The following is a 17,274-nucleotide window of genomic DNA, read 5'->3' as shown; positions in this document are numbered from 1 at the left end:
GAACCATCACCTGTTGAGTTTGCTGCATTAGGTGCAGTTCCAAAGACCCCACTACAAAGAGTTTTACAACAACCAACCACAAAACCATCAAAACCTATTCAGAAAACAGTCATAAACCACACCCTTCAGCAGCCAACATCAAGGTCTAGCAATCAACACTGTGGGTATCAGCCATAATACCAGCCATGATAACCTCTCTACTGTCATGGCAGAATGAAATTGCTGACCTCCTTGTACTACAGCACAAACTCTAAACTTTAGGCCATTTATGCGTGCATTTGAGCATGGTATAGAAGATAAGACAAGCAGTCACCAGGATAGGCTCTATTACCTGGAACAGTACACCTCTGGTCAGCCCAAGGATCTGGTCCATAGTTGTCTGCGTATGGAAGCCAGAAGAGGCTATGCAGAGGCTAAGAGGTTGTTAAAGGAACACTTTGGCAATGAAATCAAAGTCATCACTGCTTACATGGAAAAAGCTTGGAACTGGACAAACATCAAACCGGATGATGGAAAGGGACTGGGTGGCTATGCACTCTATCTTAGAGGTTGCTGTAACGCTATGCAAGACCTACAGAACATGGAAGAGCTTAATCTTCCCTCCAACATAAAGTTGATCATGTCAAAACTTCCCTACAAACTAAGGGAATAATGGAGGTCTATGGCATGTGATATTTTAGAGAGAAGCCACCTGAGGGCCCAGTTCAGTTCAGTGACCTTGTGATGTTCATGGAAAAACAGGCCAAAATACTGCAGGATCCGTTGTACGGAGATATTCAAGATCCCCTGACCAACAAAAAGTGTTTTTAAACCAAAACAGGAGCTGACTTTAAACAGCAATTCAAGTCCAAGAGTAGGGGAAGCAGCTTTGCCACTGCAGTAGCTGTAGTGGCAGATTGTGACCCTGAAAAACCTCTAAAAGAACAAACATTCAAAGTCAAGAAACCAGGCACCTACCCTTCTGATGCTCCCAGTATCTCATGTGTATTTTGCGCTGGTGAGCATTTCTTGGTCGACTGCCAACAGGTGAAGGCACAGCCACACGAAGCCAAGGTTGAGTTTCTGAGATCAAAAGGCCTTTGTTTTGGCTGTTTGATGAGAGGACACTTAAGCAAATAATGTAAAAGAAGGATGATCTGTTAGAGCTGTCAAAGAAAGCACCCCACTATCCTGCACATTGAAGGAAGAGAGAGATTTATATCTCTGAAGTCGGATACAAGGGGTGTAGCAGTAAAGTGGGAGGAGACTGTCAGCAGTGCTCTTGTTTCAGTGGAAGCTGGTGAAGATACCGGGGCCGGTGCAGATTGTGCACTTGCAATTGTGCCAGTTCAAGTAAAGATGGCAAATGGAAGCAAGTCTGCGTTAACCTATGCATTTCTCGATTCTGGTCGCTCAGCAACATTTTGTACGGAGAAACTCATGAGGCAGTTGCAAGCTGAAGGCAGTGAGACTGAAATTCTGCTACGCACAATAATGGGGCAGGAGAGTCCTACCAAGAGCTTTGAGATATCTGGATTAGAGATTGGCAATGTGGAAGGCAACACATTTCTTGCATTACCAAAGGTCTACACCCAAAATAAGATCCCACTGACGAGGGAGAATATTCCCACCCAGAAAGATCTCAAAAGGTGGCCATACCGGAAAGAGGTTCAGTTGAAGGAGATTGATGCAGACGTCGAACTCCTGATTTGCGTAAATGCTCCAAAGGCAATGGAACCCTGGCAAATCATAAATAGTTAAGGCAACGGACCGTATGCAGTGACAACCCTCTTTGGGTGGGTGATGAACGGTCTTCTTAGCAATTGTACCATGGCAGAAGAATCTGGGCATCCTACGATGATGGACAATCGTATCTCAATGGCCGACCTGGGGTTCTTCTTGTAAATCAGTACAACCATGACTTCCCTGAGAGAGGGTATGAAGAGAAAAGTGAGATGTCAGCTGAGGATCGTAGGTTTATGGAGATCGTATCAAGCTCCATAACCCTCAAAGACCATCACTACTACTTACCGTTGCCCTTTCGCAACAAAGATGTAGTCCTGCCAAACAATCGTGACATGGTAAAGCAGCGGGCTCTAAATATTATCAGGATGTTCAAGAGGCACAAAGGTTACGCTGCAGTGTACAAAGGCTTCATGGAAAAGATGATAACAAAAGGTTACGCCGAGAAGGTACCACAAGAACATCTCCTCAGAGAGAAAGGCAAGGTATGGTACATACCACACCATGGCATTCACCATAAGTGCAAAGGAACGATATGAGTGGTGTTTGACTGTTCATCATCCTATAAAGGTACATCTCTTAACAGTGAACTCCTTCAAGGCCCTGACCTGGCAAACACGCTTATAGGAGTCTTGCTAAGATTTCGGCAAGAGCACATTGCCATGATGGCAGACATCCATGTAATTTTCATGAAGATTGAAGATGACTTAGACTTAGACTTGCAATTAGACTTAGACTTGCAATTCCTATGGTGGCCGGATGGTGATACTAACAAAAGATTGGAGGAGTACAGAATGATGGTTCATCTTTTCGGTGCTATTTCCTCTCCAAGTTGTGCAAAATTTGCACTGCGAAAGACTGCAGAAGACAACTGTGAGAGGTACGATGAAGAGGTGATTCAAACCGTCAAGTCCAACTTCTATGTTGATGACTGCCTCAAGTCAGTGGCCACAGAAGAACAAGCCTTAGCTCTCACAAAAAACCTCAGGGATGTGTGCTCTCAGGGTGGGTTCAAATTGACCAAGTGGGTCAGCAACAACCGCGCTGTGCTGACTTCTATCCCTGATGAACACAAAGCCAAGCAGATAAAAGAACTGGACCTGGACAGAGAAAAGCTGCCTGTTGAAAGAGCACTTGGAATCCCTGAAAGTCATCCCTGAAATACACTCTATTTCATGGAAGAGATGGCTCTTAGAGCTGGACCAGCTCTCCAGATTCCAGGTGTATGATGCCTGAGAACTTTGGTCAAGTCAAGACCGCACAGCTGTATCACTTCAGTGATGCAAGTGAACAAGGTTATGGCACGGCAAGCTACCTTAGGTTCACAAACGGTATGGAAAAGGTCCACATCGCATTCATACTGGGGAAATCAAGGGTGACTCCACTCAAACAGATTACGATCCCCAGACTGGAACTTGCCGCAGCAACATTGGCAGTGCGAATCGACAGGATGTTAAGGTTGGAGCTCCAGATTGAGGAGTCAACTTTCTGGACAGACAGCCAGTTTGTGGTAAAATACATCCGCAATGATACCAAGAGATTCCATACCTTTGTGGCTAATAGGGTTGTTATGATCCGTGACCTATCGAAAGCAAAACAGTGGAGGTATTTGAACTCCAAACACAACCCAGCCGATGATGCCTCAAGAGGATTACATGTTGAAATGTTCCTGAACTCAAAGAGATGGTGCAAAGGACCAGAATTCCTGGAGAAAACAGAAACTCAATGGCCGAAAGTCCCCGAGAAGCTTGGCTCCATCCCTCCGGATGATCCAGAGGTGAGAAAAGACGTAATCGTAAACAGTACAAGTGTGGAAGAAAAGAGTCCAACCAGCAAACTGATTGAGTATTATTCAACATGGAACAGCTTGAAGAAAGCAGTTGCCTGGATGCTGAAACTGAAGAAACATCTTCTACAGTTAAGCCAGAAAAGGAAAATTCTCTCTCAAACTGATCCAAGATCAGATCAGAGTCTGACAAACTCACTGAAGGAACAAATTGACAAGTTCAAACTGACGTTTGGAAAAGAAAGTCTGTCTGTGGATGACCTTGATGAAGCAGAAAAGGTCATCATTCGATTTGAGCAACGACAGCACTTTAAACAAGAAATTGCACTAGTTGTGAAAGGAAAACAATGTGCCAAGAGAAGCGGCTCAATCTGTAAGCTTGATCCAATTATTGACAATGGCATTCTGAGAGTGGGAGGAAGATTAAGCAAAGCTGCTATGCCTACCGGAACTAAAGAATCCTATGATCCTGCCCAAAGACTCCTACATCTCCAGACTGATCTTACTCCACATCCATGAGCAGGTTGGCCCCTCTGGGAGAGGTCACATGCTTTCTAGACTTCACCAGCGATATTGGATACCTTGTGCCAACTTCTTTGCAAGGAAGATCCTTAAGAGCTGTGCCTTCTGCAAGCGGATCCAAGCTAGAGCTGGAGAACAGAAGATGGCCGACCTACCACAAGATCGGGTTTCACCTGATTTGCCACCTTTAACCCATGTGGGCATAGATTACTTCGGCCCCATAGAGGTGAAGCGAGGCCGCGTTTATGTGAAGCGGCATGGTGTGATCTTTACTTGCCTTGTGAGTTGAGCTGTCCATCTAGAAGTTGCTAGTTATCTGGATACTGATTCCTGCATCAATGACCTGTGCAGGTTCATCTGTCGAAGGGGTCCAGTAACAAGTATCAGAACAGACAGTGGCACCAACTTTGTTGGAACACACAGAGAGCTAGGAGAAGCTCTGAAAGAGCTGGATCACAACAAGATTCAAAATGAATTACTAAAGGAAGGAGTGACATGGTCCCTCTGGAGCCCACCATGGGGGGGGGGGGTATGGGAGAGGTTGATCCGACTGGTGAAAAAGATCCTCTATTCAGTCCTTAAAGAGCAAGTACTGGATGATGAGGCTTTGCAGACCGCCTTGTGTGAAGTTGAGGCGATATATGAACAACAGACCAATCACTACTGTAACAAATGACCCTAATGATCTAGAACCCCTGACTCCGAACCGTCTGCTTCATCTGAAAGCTAAGCCAGTCCTGCCACCAGGACTATTCCAGAGAAGCGACCTATACTCACGAAGGAGATGGAAGCAAGTACAATATATCACTGACCTCTTCTGGAAGAGATGGATCAGGGAGTATCTTCCACTTATGCAGGAGCGGATCAAGTGGAACAAAACTAAGAGAAACTTCAGTCCAGTTGTGGTCATCATCGATGACACCGCCCCAAGGAACTCTTGGCTAATGGGGTCGTGTGGTGGAGGCGTTGCCAGGGGCCAAAGGTCTTGTCCGCAGCGTCATGGTTAAGACGAAGACCAGAGACCTATCAATAAACTCTGTCTGCTCCTTGAGGTGACGGAGTGACACACATACACACATACACACACATACACACACACACACACACACACACACACAGTGCACCTCTGATATGTTGATGTCGTACTCTTACATTCTTTGATGTCATACATTTTTGGACGTCAAACTCTTGACATTTTTGGAAGTTGAACACAGATCTATGGACTATTTTCCTATATGGCACCTTGTATATTTGTATATAGCTATGAACTGTAATAGTGCTCTGGTATAGAATGTTTTGTGTATTGGCTCTGTGTCTGAATATTAAGTAATTGTTGTGCATTCAGTGCAGTCAACAATTAGGGGCCGTATGGTAGAGAAGATATGGACATATTTGTGTAAAAGACCGAACATATGGAGCTCCATGTACATTTGTGTAAATATATTAAATATTTGTGTAAATGATGAAATATTAGGTACGTACCTTTATGATTTATATTTACCTGATTGAGATATATTTATTTGTTGTGAGTGTAACTCAGTTTTTGTCCCCCCCTCTTGCCTATTCATTGTATTGTGGTAAGTGTGTTAGGATAAAGGCAGGAAGTTGGGCCTTCGGGAGAGGGAGTCCTTGCTTGATGCGGGAGCGGTATAGTTTTTTGACCATACAGACAGACAGACATACAGACAGGTCATATTATGTATTTTCCATATCAAGTCATCTCTGCTTTAAGTTGATTGGAGAATCATTTATTTGTTAGATATAAGAAGAATAAATATTTTTGTTTTACCATGTCCCTGGATGTCATCGAATGTTTGGCCGTTTGGAAAACTTGAGTGGGGACTGTATGCGTACCAAACAACCCCTCTTCAGGCTTGGGCAGTGGCTATGGTAATGTCTGTTCTGCTGTGATGTCGACTCTATGGTCAGGGTCTGGTGGGTCAGGGTCTGGTGGGTCAGGGTCTGGGTCTGGGCCTGGGGTGGACTGTTCTGCTGTGATGTCAACTCTATGGTCAGGGTCTGGTGTAGACTGTTCTGCTGTGGTGTCAACTCTATGGTCAGGGTCTGGTGTGGACTGTTCTGCTGTGGTGTCGACTCTATGGTCAGGGTCTGGTGGGTCAGGGTCTGGTGTGGACTGTTCTGCTGTGGTGTCGACACTATGGTCAGGGTCTGGTGGGTCAGGATCTGGTGTGGACTGTTCTGCTGTGGTGTCGACTCTATGGTCAGGGTCTGATGTGTACTGTTCTGCGGTGGTGTCAACTCTATGGTCAGGGTCTGGTGTGGACTGTTCTGCTGTGGTGTCGACACTATGGTCAGGGTCTGGTGGGTCAGGGTCTGGTGTGGACTGTTCTGCTGTGGTGTCGACTCTATGGTCAGGATCTGGTATGGACTGTTCTGCTGTGGTGTCGACACTATGGTCAGGGTCTGGTGGGTCAGGGTCTGGTGGGTCAGGGTCTGGTGTGGACTGTTCTGCTGTGGTGTCAACTCTATGGTCAGGGTCTGGTGTGGACTGTTCTGCTGTGATGTCGATGCTATGGTCAGGGTCTGGTGTGGACTGTTCTGCTGTGGTGTCGATGCTATGGTCTGGGTCTGGTGGGTCAGGGTCTGGGTCTGGGGTGGACTGGTCTGCTGTGATGTCGACTCTATGGTCAGGGTCTGATGTGGACTGTTCTGCTGTGATGTCAACTCTATGGTCAGGGTCTGATGTGGACTGTTCTGCTGTGGTGTCGACACTATGGTCAGGGTCTGATGTGGACTGTTCTGCTGTGGTGTCGACACTATGGTCATGGTCTGGTGTGGACTGTTCTGCTGTGGTGTCGACACTATGGTCAGGGTCTGGTGGGTCAGGGTCTGGTGTGGACTGTTCTGCTGTGGTGTCGACTCTATGGTCAGGATCTGGTGGGTCAGGGTCTGGTGGGTCAGGGTCTGGGTCTGGGTCTGGGCCTGGTGTGTACTGTTCTGCTGTGATGTCAACTCTATGGTCAGGGTCTGGTGGGTCAGGGTCTGGTGGGTCAGGGTCTGGTGGGTCAGGGTCTGGTGGGTCAGGGTCTGGGTCTGGGCCTGGTGTGGACTGTTCTGCTGTGATGTCGACTCTATGGTCAGGGTCTGGTGGGTCAGGGTCTGGTGTGGACTGTTCTGCTGTGATGTCGACTCTATGGTCAGGGTCTGGGTCTGGGTCTGGTGGGTCAGGGTCTGGGTCAGGGTCTGGTGGGTCAGGGTCTGGTGGGTCAGGGTCTGGTGTGGACTGTTCTGCTGTGGTGTCGACTCTATGGTCAGGGTCTGGTGGGTCAGGGTCTGGTGGGTCAGGGTCTGGGTCTGGGTCTGGTGTGGACTGTTCTGCTGTGGTGTCGACTCTATGGTCAGGGTCTGGTGTGGACTGTTCTGCTGTGGTGTCGACACTATGGTCAGGGTCTGGTGTGGACTGTTCTGCTGTGGTGTCGACACTATGGTCAGGGTCTGGTGGGTCAGGGTCTGGTGTGGACTGTTCTGCTGTGGTGTCGACTCTATGGTCAGGATCTGGTGGGTCAGGGTCTGGTGGGTCAGGGTCTGGGTCTGGGTCTGGGCCTGGTGTGTACTGTTCTGCTGTGATGTCAACTCTATGGTCAGGGTCTGGTGGGTCAGGGTCTGGTGGGTCAGGGTCTGGTGGGTCAGGGTCTGGTGGGTCAGGGTCTGGGTCTGGGCCTGGTGTGGACTGTTCTGCTGTGATGTCGACTCTATGGTCAGGGTCTGGTGGGTCAGGGTCTGGTGTGGACTGTTCTGCTGTGATGTCGACTCTATGGTCAGGGTCTGGGTCTGGGTCTGGTGGGTCAGGGTCTGGGTCAGGGTCTGGTGGGTCAGGGTCTGGTGGGTCAGGGTCTGGTGTGGACTGTTCTGCTGTGGTGTCGACACTATGGTCAGGGTCTGGGTCAGGGTCTGGTGGGTCAGGGTCTGGTGGGTCAGGGTCTGGTGTGGACTGTTCTGCTGTGGTGTCGACACTATGGTCAGGGTCTGGGTCAGGGTCTGGTGGGTCAGGGTCTGGGTCTGGGTCAGGGTCTGGTGGGTCAGGGTCTGGTGGGTCAGGGTCAGGGTCTGGTGGGTCAGGGTCAGGGTCTGGTGGGTCAGGGTCAGGGTCTGGTGGGTCAGGGTCAGGGTCTGGTGTGGACTGTTCTGCTGTGATGTTGACTATGGTCAGGGTCTGGTGGGTCAGGGTCTGGGGTGGACTGTTCTGCTGTGGTGTTGACTATGGTCTGGGTCTGGTGGGTCAGGGTCAGGGTCTGGTGTGGACTGTTCTGCTGTGGTGTTGACTATGGTCTGGGTCTGGTGGGTCAGGGTCAGGGTCTGGTGTGGACTGTTCTGCTGTGGTGTTGACTATGGTCTGGGTCTGGTGGGTCAGGGTCAGGGTCTGGTGTGGACTGTTCTGCTGTGGTGTTGACTATGGTCTGGGTCTGGTGGGTCTGGGTCAGGGTCTGGTGTGGACTGTTCTGCTGTGGTGTCGAGACTTTCATCGGGTGCTGAGGTGGGCTGTTCTGCTGGCTTCTCTGTGGGGGGGGGGCACCTCTCTAGTAGATGGTTCTCTGTCACACGCCATCCCCCTCAACCTCTCCTCCAGCAAGCTGATCATCTCCTCTAGTGCTCGGTTCTGCTCCTGCTCCTGCTCTTTCTCCTGATGTAGTTGTCTCACCACTGTCCAGAGTGCAGATATGTCTCTCTCCACCTCCAGATCTCCGGGTTTGGTTCAGGGGGTGTTGTTGTGCTGGACTGTTGTCTGGGTCTGTGCTGACTGAAGTGTAATCACCTGCTGTTCCAGCTCCCCCTGCCTCACCTCCAGCTGGGTGAATGTATCCTTCATTCCAATGAGAGGGTAGTACTCTGTGCTGGGAGGTTGACTTTCCGCTGGGGGTTGCTCGTCTGTGGGGTTATATAATGAAGAGGTCTTGTCTGACCCGCTCGGGGTGGCTCGTCTGTGGGGTTATATAATGAAGAGGTCTTGTCTGACCCGCTCGGGGTTGCTCGTCTGTGGGGTTATATAATGAAGAGGTCTTGTCTGACCCGCTCGGGGTTGCTCGTCTGTGGGGTTATATAATGAAGAGGTCTTGTCTGACCCGCTCTGGGTTGCTCGTCTGTGGGGTTATATAATGAAGAGGTCTGGTCTGACCCGCTCGGGGTGGCTCGTCTGTGGGGTTATATAATGAAGAGGTCTGGTCTGACCCGCTGGGGGTGGCTCGTCTGTGGGGTTATATAATGAAGAGGTCTGGTCTGACCCGCTCGGGGTTGCTCGTCTGTGGGGTTATATAATGAAGAGGTCTGGTCTGACCCGCTCGGGGTGGCTCGTCTGTGGGGTTATATAACGAAGATATCTGGTCTGACCCGCTGGGGGTGGCTCGTCTGTGGGGTTATATAATGAAGAGGTCTGGTCTGACCCGCTCGGGGTGAGGGTGTCTTTCTCATGGGAGAGCTTCTCCTGCTGGGCTAATTCTTTGATTAGGTGAAAGTCCAACTGAAACTGTTTGGGGTTGCCCTGTACCATTACTTTTCCAGACTTATAGAGATTTATATTAGCGGACTCAGAGTCCTCGTTGTCAAGTATCCTGTCTCTCTCACTCAATCTCTTTCTCTCGCTCTCTCTGTCTCTCTCGATCCCTGTTTCTCTCGCTCTCTCTGTCTCTCTCTCTGTCTGCCTGTCTCTCTCAATCTCTGCTTCTCCCTCGATCTCTCTCTCACTCGATCTCTGTCTCGCTCTCTCTCTCTCTCTGTCTGCCTGTCTCTCTCACTCGATCCCTGTCTCTCTCTTTCTCTCTGTCTGTCTGTCTTTTTCACTCAATCTCTGTCTCTCTCTGTCTGTCTGTCTGTCTGTCTGTCTGTCTGTCTGTCTCTCTCTTTCACTGTTTCTCTCAATCTGTTTCTCTCTCGATCCCTGTTTCTCCCTCTCTCTCTCGATCTCTGATTCTCCCTCTCTAGCTCTCGCTCGCTCTCTGTCTCTCCCTCTCCCCACCCCTAGTGTATGGAATCACCTGTCTGTTTCATTCTCTCTTTCATTCATTCTTCTTCATTCCATTGCATCCCTCCATCACAACTTATCATTCTACTAACTCACCTCTCAGACCAGAGGGATGGTTGGTTGGTTTCATTTTCATTTCTAACCCCTCTGCTATCCACCTGGAAAATGCTTCATTCACACACACACACACACACACACACACACACACACACACACACACACACACACACACACACACACACACACACACACACACACAAACAAACAAACACACAATAATGAACACCATTAACAATGTTGTTCCCCTGGTTGATTTTTTCCGGGTTTTCTCCTACAGAATGGTTCCAGTGAGAAGCGTGAGATTCGTCAGTTCCAGTTCATGGCTTGGCCGGACCACGGGGTACCAGAGTACCCCACCCCTATCCTGGCCTTCCTACGACGGGTCAAAGCCTGCAACCCCCCCGACGCTGGGCCCATGGTGGTACACTGCAGGTAAACTACACCGTTTTTGCAACTTGCACTTGAAGAAACTTTAAAAGTTCTTGAAATGTTTCCGTATTGATTGACCTTCATGTCTTAAAGTAATGATGGACTGTCGTTTCTCTTTGCTTATTTGAGCTGTTCTTGTCATAATATGGACTTTAGTCTTTTACCAAATAGGGCTATGTTCTGTGTACCACCTTTACCTTGAGGGGGGAAAGAAATTCCACAAATTAACTTTTAACAAGGCACACCTGTTCATTGAAATGCATTCCAGGTGACTACCTCATGAAGCTGGTTGAGAGAATGCCTAGTAGGTGCAAAACTGTCGTTAAGGCAAAGGGTGGCTACTTTGAAGAATCTGAAATAAAAAATATGATTCCATATGTGTTATTTCATAGTTTTGATTTCTTCACTATAATGTAGTAAGAATAAAGAAAAACCCTTGAATGAGGAGGTGTTCTAAAACGTTTGACCAGTAGTGTGAATATATATATATATACACCCCCCCAGTGGTTAAATAGAATGTGTAATGTTAACCTCTCTCCTCCCTCCTCCCTCAGTGCGGGCGGGTGATGTTAACCTCTCTTCTCCCTCCTCCCTCAGTGCGGGCGGGTAATGTTAACCTCTCTCCTCCCTCCTCCCTCAGTGTGGGTGGGTAATGTGAACCTCTCTCTTCCCTCCTCCCTCAGTGTGGGCGTGTAATGTTAACCTCTCTCCTCCCTCCTCCCTCAGTGCGGGCGGGTAATGTTAACCTCTCTCTTCCCTCCTCCCTCAGTGCGGGCGTGTAATGTTAACCTCTCTCCTCCCTCCTCCCTCAGTGCGGGCGGGTAATGTTAACCTCTCTCCTCCCTCCTCCCTCAGTGCGGGCGGGTAATGTTAACCTCTCTCCTCTCTCCTCCCTCCTCCCTCAGTGCGGGCGTGGGTAGAACAGGCTGCCTGATCGTGATCGAGGCCATGCTGGAGCGTATGAAGCATGAGAAGTCGGTGGATATCTACGGTCATGTGACGTGTATGAGAGCTCAGAGGAACTACATGGTGCAGACTGAGGACCAATATGTGTTTATCCACGAGGCCCTGCTAGAGGCAGCCACCTGTGGCCTCACTGAGGTCCCCGCACGCAATCTGTACGCACACATCCAGAAACTCACCCAGCCGCCCACAGGGGAGACCGTCACCGCCATGGAGCTGGAGTTTAAGGTACTATTAATATATATAATAATAATAGTATGTGGAATCTTCATCGCCATCATTATCATAATGAAAATGACCTCTGGACCTTTAGACATGTAGATCAGAAACGGATTGGATAGGTGTATGCCATTGTTACCCAATACATTCCTAGTTGAGGATTCCACCCGGCCTATCAGATGTTGAGGTGGAGCCGCTACTCCTGTGATTGGACAGTGACAGTGGGGATGTTTTCAGATCTGTTACCTCATTGGTCCCTCACCCTCCTTCCTCCTCCTGTGATTGGACAGTGACAGTGAGGATGTTTTCAGATCTGTTAGCTCATTGGTCCCTCACCCTCCTTCCTCCTCCTGTGATTGGACAGTGACAGTGGGGATGTTTTCAGATCTGTTACCTCATTGGTCCCTCACCCTCCTTCCTCCTACTGTGATTGGACAGTGACAGTGGGGATGTTTTCAGACCTGTTACCTCATTGGTCCCTCACCCTCCTTCCTCCTCCTGTGATTGGACAGTGACAGTGGGGATGTTTTCAGACCTGTTACCTCATTGGTCCCTCACCCTCCTTCCTCCTCCTGTGATTGGACAGTGTCGTTCAGGGATGGGCAATTTTGAAGGAAGGGGTCGGGGCCCACAACACAATGGGAACTCATCATAAGGGGCTGCAGTGACTCGGGGGGGGGGCTGCGTACCCACATCCATTCCCAGACATGCAGTCAGAGCCGGCCGGAGACTTTTGGGGCCCCCGCCACCCCAGCCCACCCCACTGCAGTGGATAGAAATCTGTTTTAAAGTAAATTTGCTGCAATTCTACACATTTTGCCATGTGGTAAAGAGAAGTAATGACCGTTTTTAACCTGTAGTGACGCCCAGCCCGTGAACTGGACCGTTGTCTTCATCTGACACTAATTAGCATAACGCAACGGACATAAATCTTCCTAGAAAATATTCCTATTCATGAAAATCACAAGTGAAATATATTGAGACACAGCTTAGCCTTTTGTTAATCACCCTGTCATCTCAGATTTTCAAAATATGCTTTACAGCCAACGCTAGACAAATATTTGTGTAAGTTTATCATAGCTTAGCATAGCATTATGCCTTGCTAGCAGTAGGCAAACTTGTCACGGACATCAGAAAAGCAATCAAATTAAATAGTTTACCTTTGATGAACTTTGGATGTTTTCACGCACGAGACTCCCAGGTAGACATCCAAAGTTCATTTTTTCCCAAAATATTATTTTTGCAGGTGAAATAGCTCCGTTTGTTCTTCACGTTTGGCTGAGAAATCGCCCGGAAATTGCGATCACCACAACGCCAAAAAAATATTCCAAATTACCTCCATAATATTGACAGAAACATGGTAAATGTTGTTTAGAATCCATCCTCAAGGTGTTTTTCTTATATCTATTCGATAATATATCCGTCGGGACAATTCCTTTTTCTCTAGGACCCGATTGGAGTAATGGCTACCTCTGCACTTTACGTGTGAATCTCTCTCGGGGCCACCATGTGACCACTTACGCAGTGTGCCCCCATACAGCTATTCTTCAACAGAAATGCGTAAAACTACGTCACAATGCTGTAGACACCTTGGGGAATACGTAGAAAGCGTAAGCTCGTTGATGGTACATTCACAGCCATATAGGGAGTCATTGGAACGCAGCGCTTTCAAAACCTGGGGCACTTTCGGATTGGATTTTTCTCAGACTTTCGCCTGCAACATCAGTTCTGTTATACTCACAGGCAATATCTTTACAGTTTTGGAAACGTTAGAGTGTTTTCTATCCAAAGCTGTCAATTATATGCATATTCTAGCATATTTTCCAGACAAAATATCCCGTTTAAAACAGGACCGTTTTTCAAAAATGGAAATACTGCCCCCTAACACCAAGAGGTTAATATAATATCTGAGTGAGAGTGACTAACGATATCAACGCGGGCCCCCGGTCGGTAATTCAGTCGTAATTACTACAAGTTTAGATAGTTGGCCGCTAGAGTAACTTACCAATCTGCTGACATGGCTAATGGAGTAACGAACAGTGACAGATAAAACAAGAGAAAAACTGCTGATGCACAACCACATTTCTAACTGGCACCTCGGTGCATTCTACTATTCTACCTAGCAACAATAAGTTGAGACCCCAACTGAGTTCCTTCAGATTTAAAAAAAAAAATGTTTTTATTTTTGGAAATTGTTCCGCGGGTCTACAAAAGGAACAGCCAGTTGCCCAGGTTTCTACAGCAGTTTTAAGTTTATTGTCCCAGGAAATGACCATATAAAACAACGTTGAACATGTAAATCCACATGGCTCACAATGACATACATTTCAAGCCATAGGGATGACAGCCATCAATACTACATAGGGATGACAGCCATCAATACTTCATAGGGTTGACAGCCATCAATACTACATAGGGAGGACAGCCATCAATACTTCATAGGGAGGACAGCCATCAATACTACTACAATGATCAAGCTATAGGGATGACAGCCATCAATACTACATAGGGATGACAGCCATCAATACTTCATAGGGATAAGAGCCATCAATACTACATAGGGATGACAGCCATCAATACTACATAGGGATGACAGCCATCAATACTACTACAATGATCAAGCCATAGGGATGACAGCCATCAATACCACTACAATGATCAAGCCATAGGGATGACAGCCATCAATACTACTACAATGATCAAGCCATAGGGATGACAGCCATCAATACTACTACAATGATCAAGTCATAGGGATGACAGCCATCAATACTACATAGGGATGACAGCCATCAATACTACTGCAATGATCAAGCCATAGGGATGACAGCCATCAATACTACATAAGGATGACAGCCATCAATACTACATAGGGATGACAGCCATCAATACTTCATAGGGTTGAGAGCCATCAATACTACTACAATGATTAAGCCATAGGGATGACAGCCATCAATACTACATAGGGATGACAGCCATCAATACTACATAGGGAGGACAGCCATCAATACTTCATAGGGATGACAGCCATCAATACTACTACAATGATCAAGCCATAGGGATGACAGCCATCAATACTACATAGGGATGACAGCCATCAATACTACTGCAATGATCAAGCCATAGGGATGACAGCCATCAATACTACATAGGGATGACAGCCATCAATACTACTATATACAGTAGGCCTAGGAGCAGCACTGAAGTACAGCATGTCAAAGTTGCCTAATAAGTCAGGTGCTCTGTACATTCTTAGATCATCTTGTCAACCTCAACATCCTCCCAAGCCAACCTCCTTCCTTGTATTGAAAAGGGCAATGACCATAGGGGTGAAGAAATGCTTGTACCTGTTCGTCTTAACAGAGGGGAATATATACCGGGAGCCAGAGGGTAGGGAACTCATGGTGCAGGAACACAGTCAGACAGGATGGAGCTCACGGTGTAGGGACTGGGAACGGTCAGACAGGATGGAACCAGCCACACAAGGCATAACATTCCATTACACCATAGCCTACTTGTCAACAGTATGTTTATGTTTTTTATATATATACTAGTATTTAGTTAGTATTTGGCTAAGGTGTATGTAAACCTCCGACTTCAACTGTATTTGTATTTATTATGGATTTCCATTAGTTCCTGCCAAGGCAGCAGCTACTCTTCCTGGGGTTTATTATGGATCCCCATTAGTTCCTGCCAAGGCAGCAGCTACTCTTCCTGGGGTTTATTATGGATCCCCATTAGTTCCTGCCAAGGCAGCAGCTACTCTTCCTGGGGTTTATTATGGATCCCCATTAGTTCCTGCCAAGGAAACAGCGACTCTTCCTGGGGTTTATTATGGATCCCCATTAGTTCCTGCCAAGGCAGCAGCTACTCTTCCTGGGGTTTATTATGGATCCCCATTAGTTCCTGCCAAGGCAGCAGCTACTCTTCCTGGGGTTTATTATGGATCCCCATTAGTTCCTGCCAAGGCAGCAGCTACTCTTCCTGGGGTTTATTATGGATCCCCATTAGTTCCTGGCAAGGCAGCAGCTACTCTTCCTGGGGTTTATTAAGGATCCCCATTAGTTCCTACCAAGGCAGCAGCTACTCTTCCTGGGGTTTATTATGGATCCCCATTAGTTCCTGCCAAGGCAGCAGCTACTCTTCCTGGGGTTTATTATGGATCCCCATTAGTTCCTGTCAAGGCAGCAGCTACTCTTCCTGGGGTTTATTATGGATCCCCATTAGTTCCTGCCAAGGCAGCAGCTACTCTTCCTGGGGTTTATTATGGATCCCCATTAGTTCCTGCCAAGGCAGCAGCTACTCTTCCTGGGGTTTATTATGGATCCCCATTAGTTCCTGCCAAGGCAGCAGCTACTCTTCCTGGGGTTTATTATGGATCTCCATTAGTTCCTGCCAAGGCAGCAGCTACTCTTCCTGGGGTTTATTATGGATCCCCATTAGTTCCTGCCAAGGCACTAGCTACTCTTCCTGGGGTTTATTATGGATCCCTATTAGTTCCTGCCAAGGCAGCAGCTACTCTTCCTGGGGTTTATTATGGATCCCCATTAGTTCCTGCTAAGGCAGCAGCTACTCTTCCTGGGGTTTAATATGGGTCCCCATTAGTTTCTGCCAAGGCAGCAGCTACTCTTCCTGGGGTTTATTATGGATCCCCATTAGTTCCTGTCAAGGCAGCAGCTACTCTTCCTGGGGTTTATTATGGATCCCCATTAGTTCCTGCCAAGGCAGCAGCTACTCTTCCTGGGGTTTATTATGGATCCCCATTAGTTCCTGCCAAGGCAGCAGCTACTCTTCCTGGGGTTTATTAAGGATCCCCATTAGTTCCTGCCAAGACAGCAGCTACTCTTCCTGGGGTTTATTATGGATCCCCATTAGTTCCTGTCAAGGCAGCAGCTACTCTTCCTGGGGTTTATTATGGATCCCCATTAGTTCCTGTCAAGGCAGCAGCTACTCTTCCTGGGGTTTATTAAGGATCCCCATTAGTTCCTGCCAAGGCAGCAGCTACTCTTCCTGGGGTCCAGTTAAATTAAGGCAGTTTTACCATTTAAAAAACATTACAATACATTCATAACAGATTTCATAACACACTAAGTGTGTGCCCTCAGACTACCCTACTCCACTACCACATATCTACAGTACTAAATATATGTGTGTGTATAGTGCGTATGTTATCGTGTGTGTGTGTGCACGTGTCTGTGCCTATGTGTGTTGCTTCACAGTCCCCACTGTTCCATAAGGTGTATGTGTATCTGTTTTTTAAAATCTGATTCTACTGCAGCCCTCAGATATATCTACTGCAGCCCTCAGATATATCTACTGCAGCCCTCAGATATATCTACTGCAGCCCTCAGATATATCTACTGCAGCCCTCAGATATATCTACTGCAGCCCTCAGATATATCTACTGCAGCCCTCAGATATATCTACTGCAGCCCTCAGATATATCTACTGCAGCCCTCAGATATATCTACTGCAGCCCTCAGATATATCTACTGCAGCCCTCAGATATATCTACTGCAGCCCTCAGATATATCTACTGCAGCCCTCAGATATATCTACTGCAGCCCTCAGATATACCTACTGCAGCCCTCAGATATAT

At 47.6% G+C, this 17,274-nt stretch overlaps 1 protein-coding gene across 1 annotated transcript in view; it reads left to right on the top strand.

Annotated features, from left to right (window-relative positions):
• The window catches only part of LOC135509245 (receptor-type tyrosine-protein phosphatase F-like), a 626,176-nt gene that overhangs the window by 595,000 nt on the left and 13,902 nt on the right, over positions 1–17,274 (top strand). The window contains 2 exon segments of the mRNA XM_064929741.1: positions 10,345–10,499; positions 11,402–11,687. Coding sequence (XP_064785813.1) covers positions 10,345–10,499; positions 11,402–11,687 — 441 coding nt within the window.

The sequence above is a fragment of the Oncorhynchus masou genome, chromosome 3 (assembly GCF_036934945.1).
Source record: "Oncorhynchus masou masou isolate Uvic2021 chromosome 3, UVic_Omas_1.1, whole genome shotgun sequence".
Classification (NCBI taxonomy): domain Eukaryota; kingdom Metazoa; phylum Chordata; class Actinopteri; order Salmoniformes; family Salmonidae; genus Oncorhynchus; species Oncorhynchus masou.
This window is presented reverse-complemented; position numbering and strand designations above follow the sequence as displayed.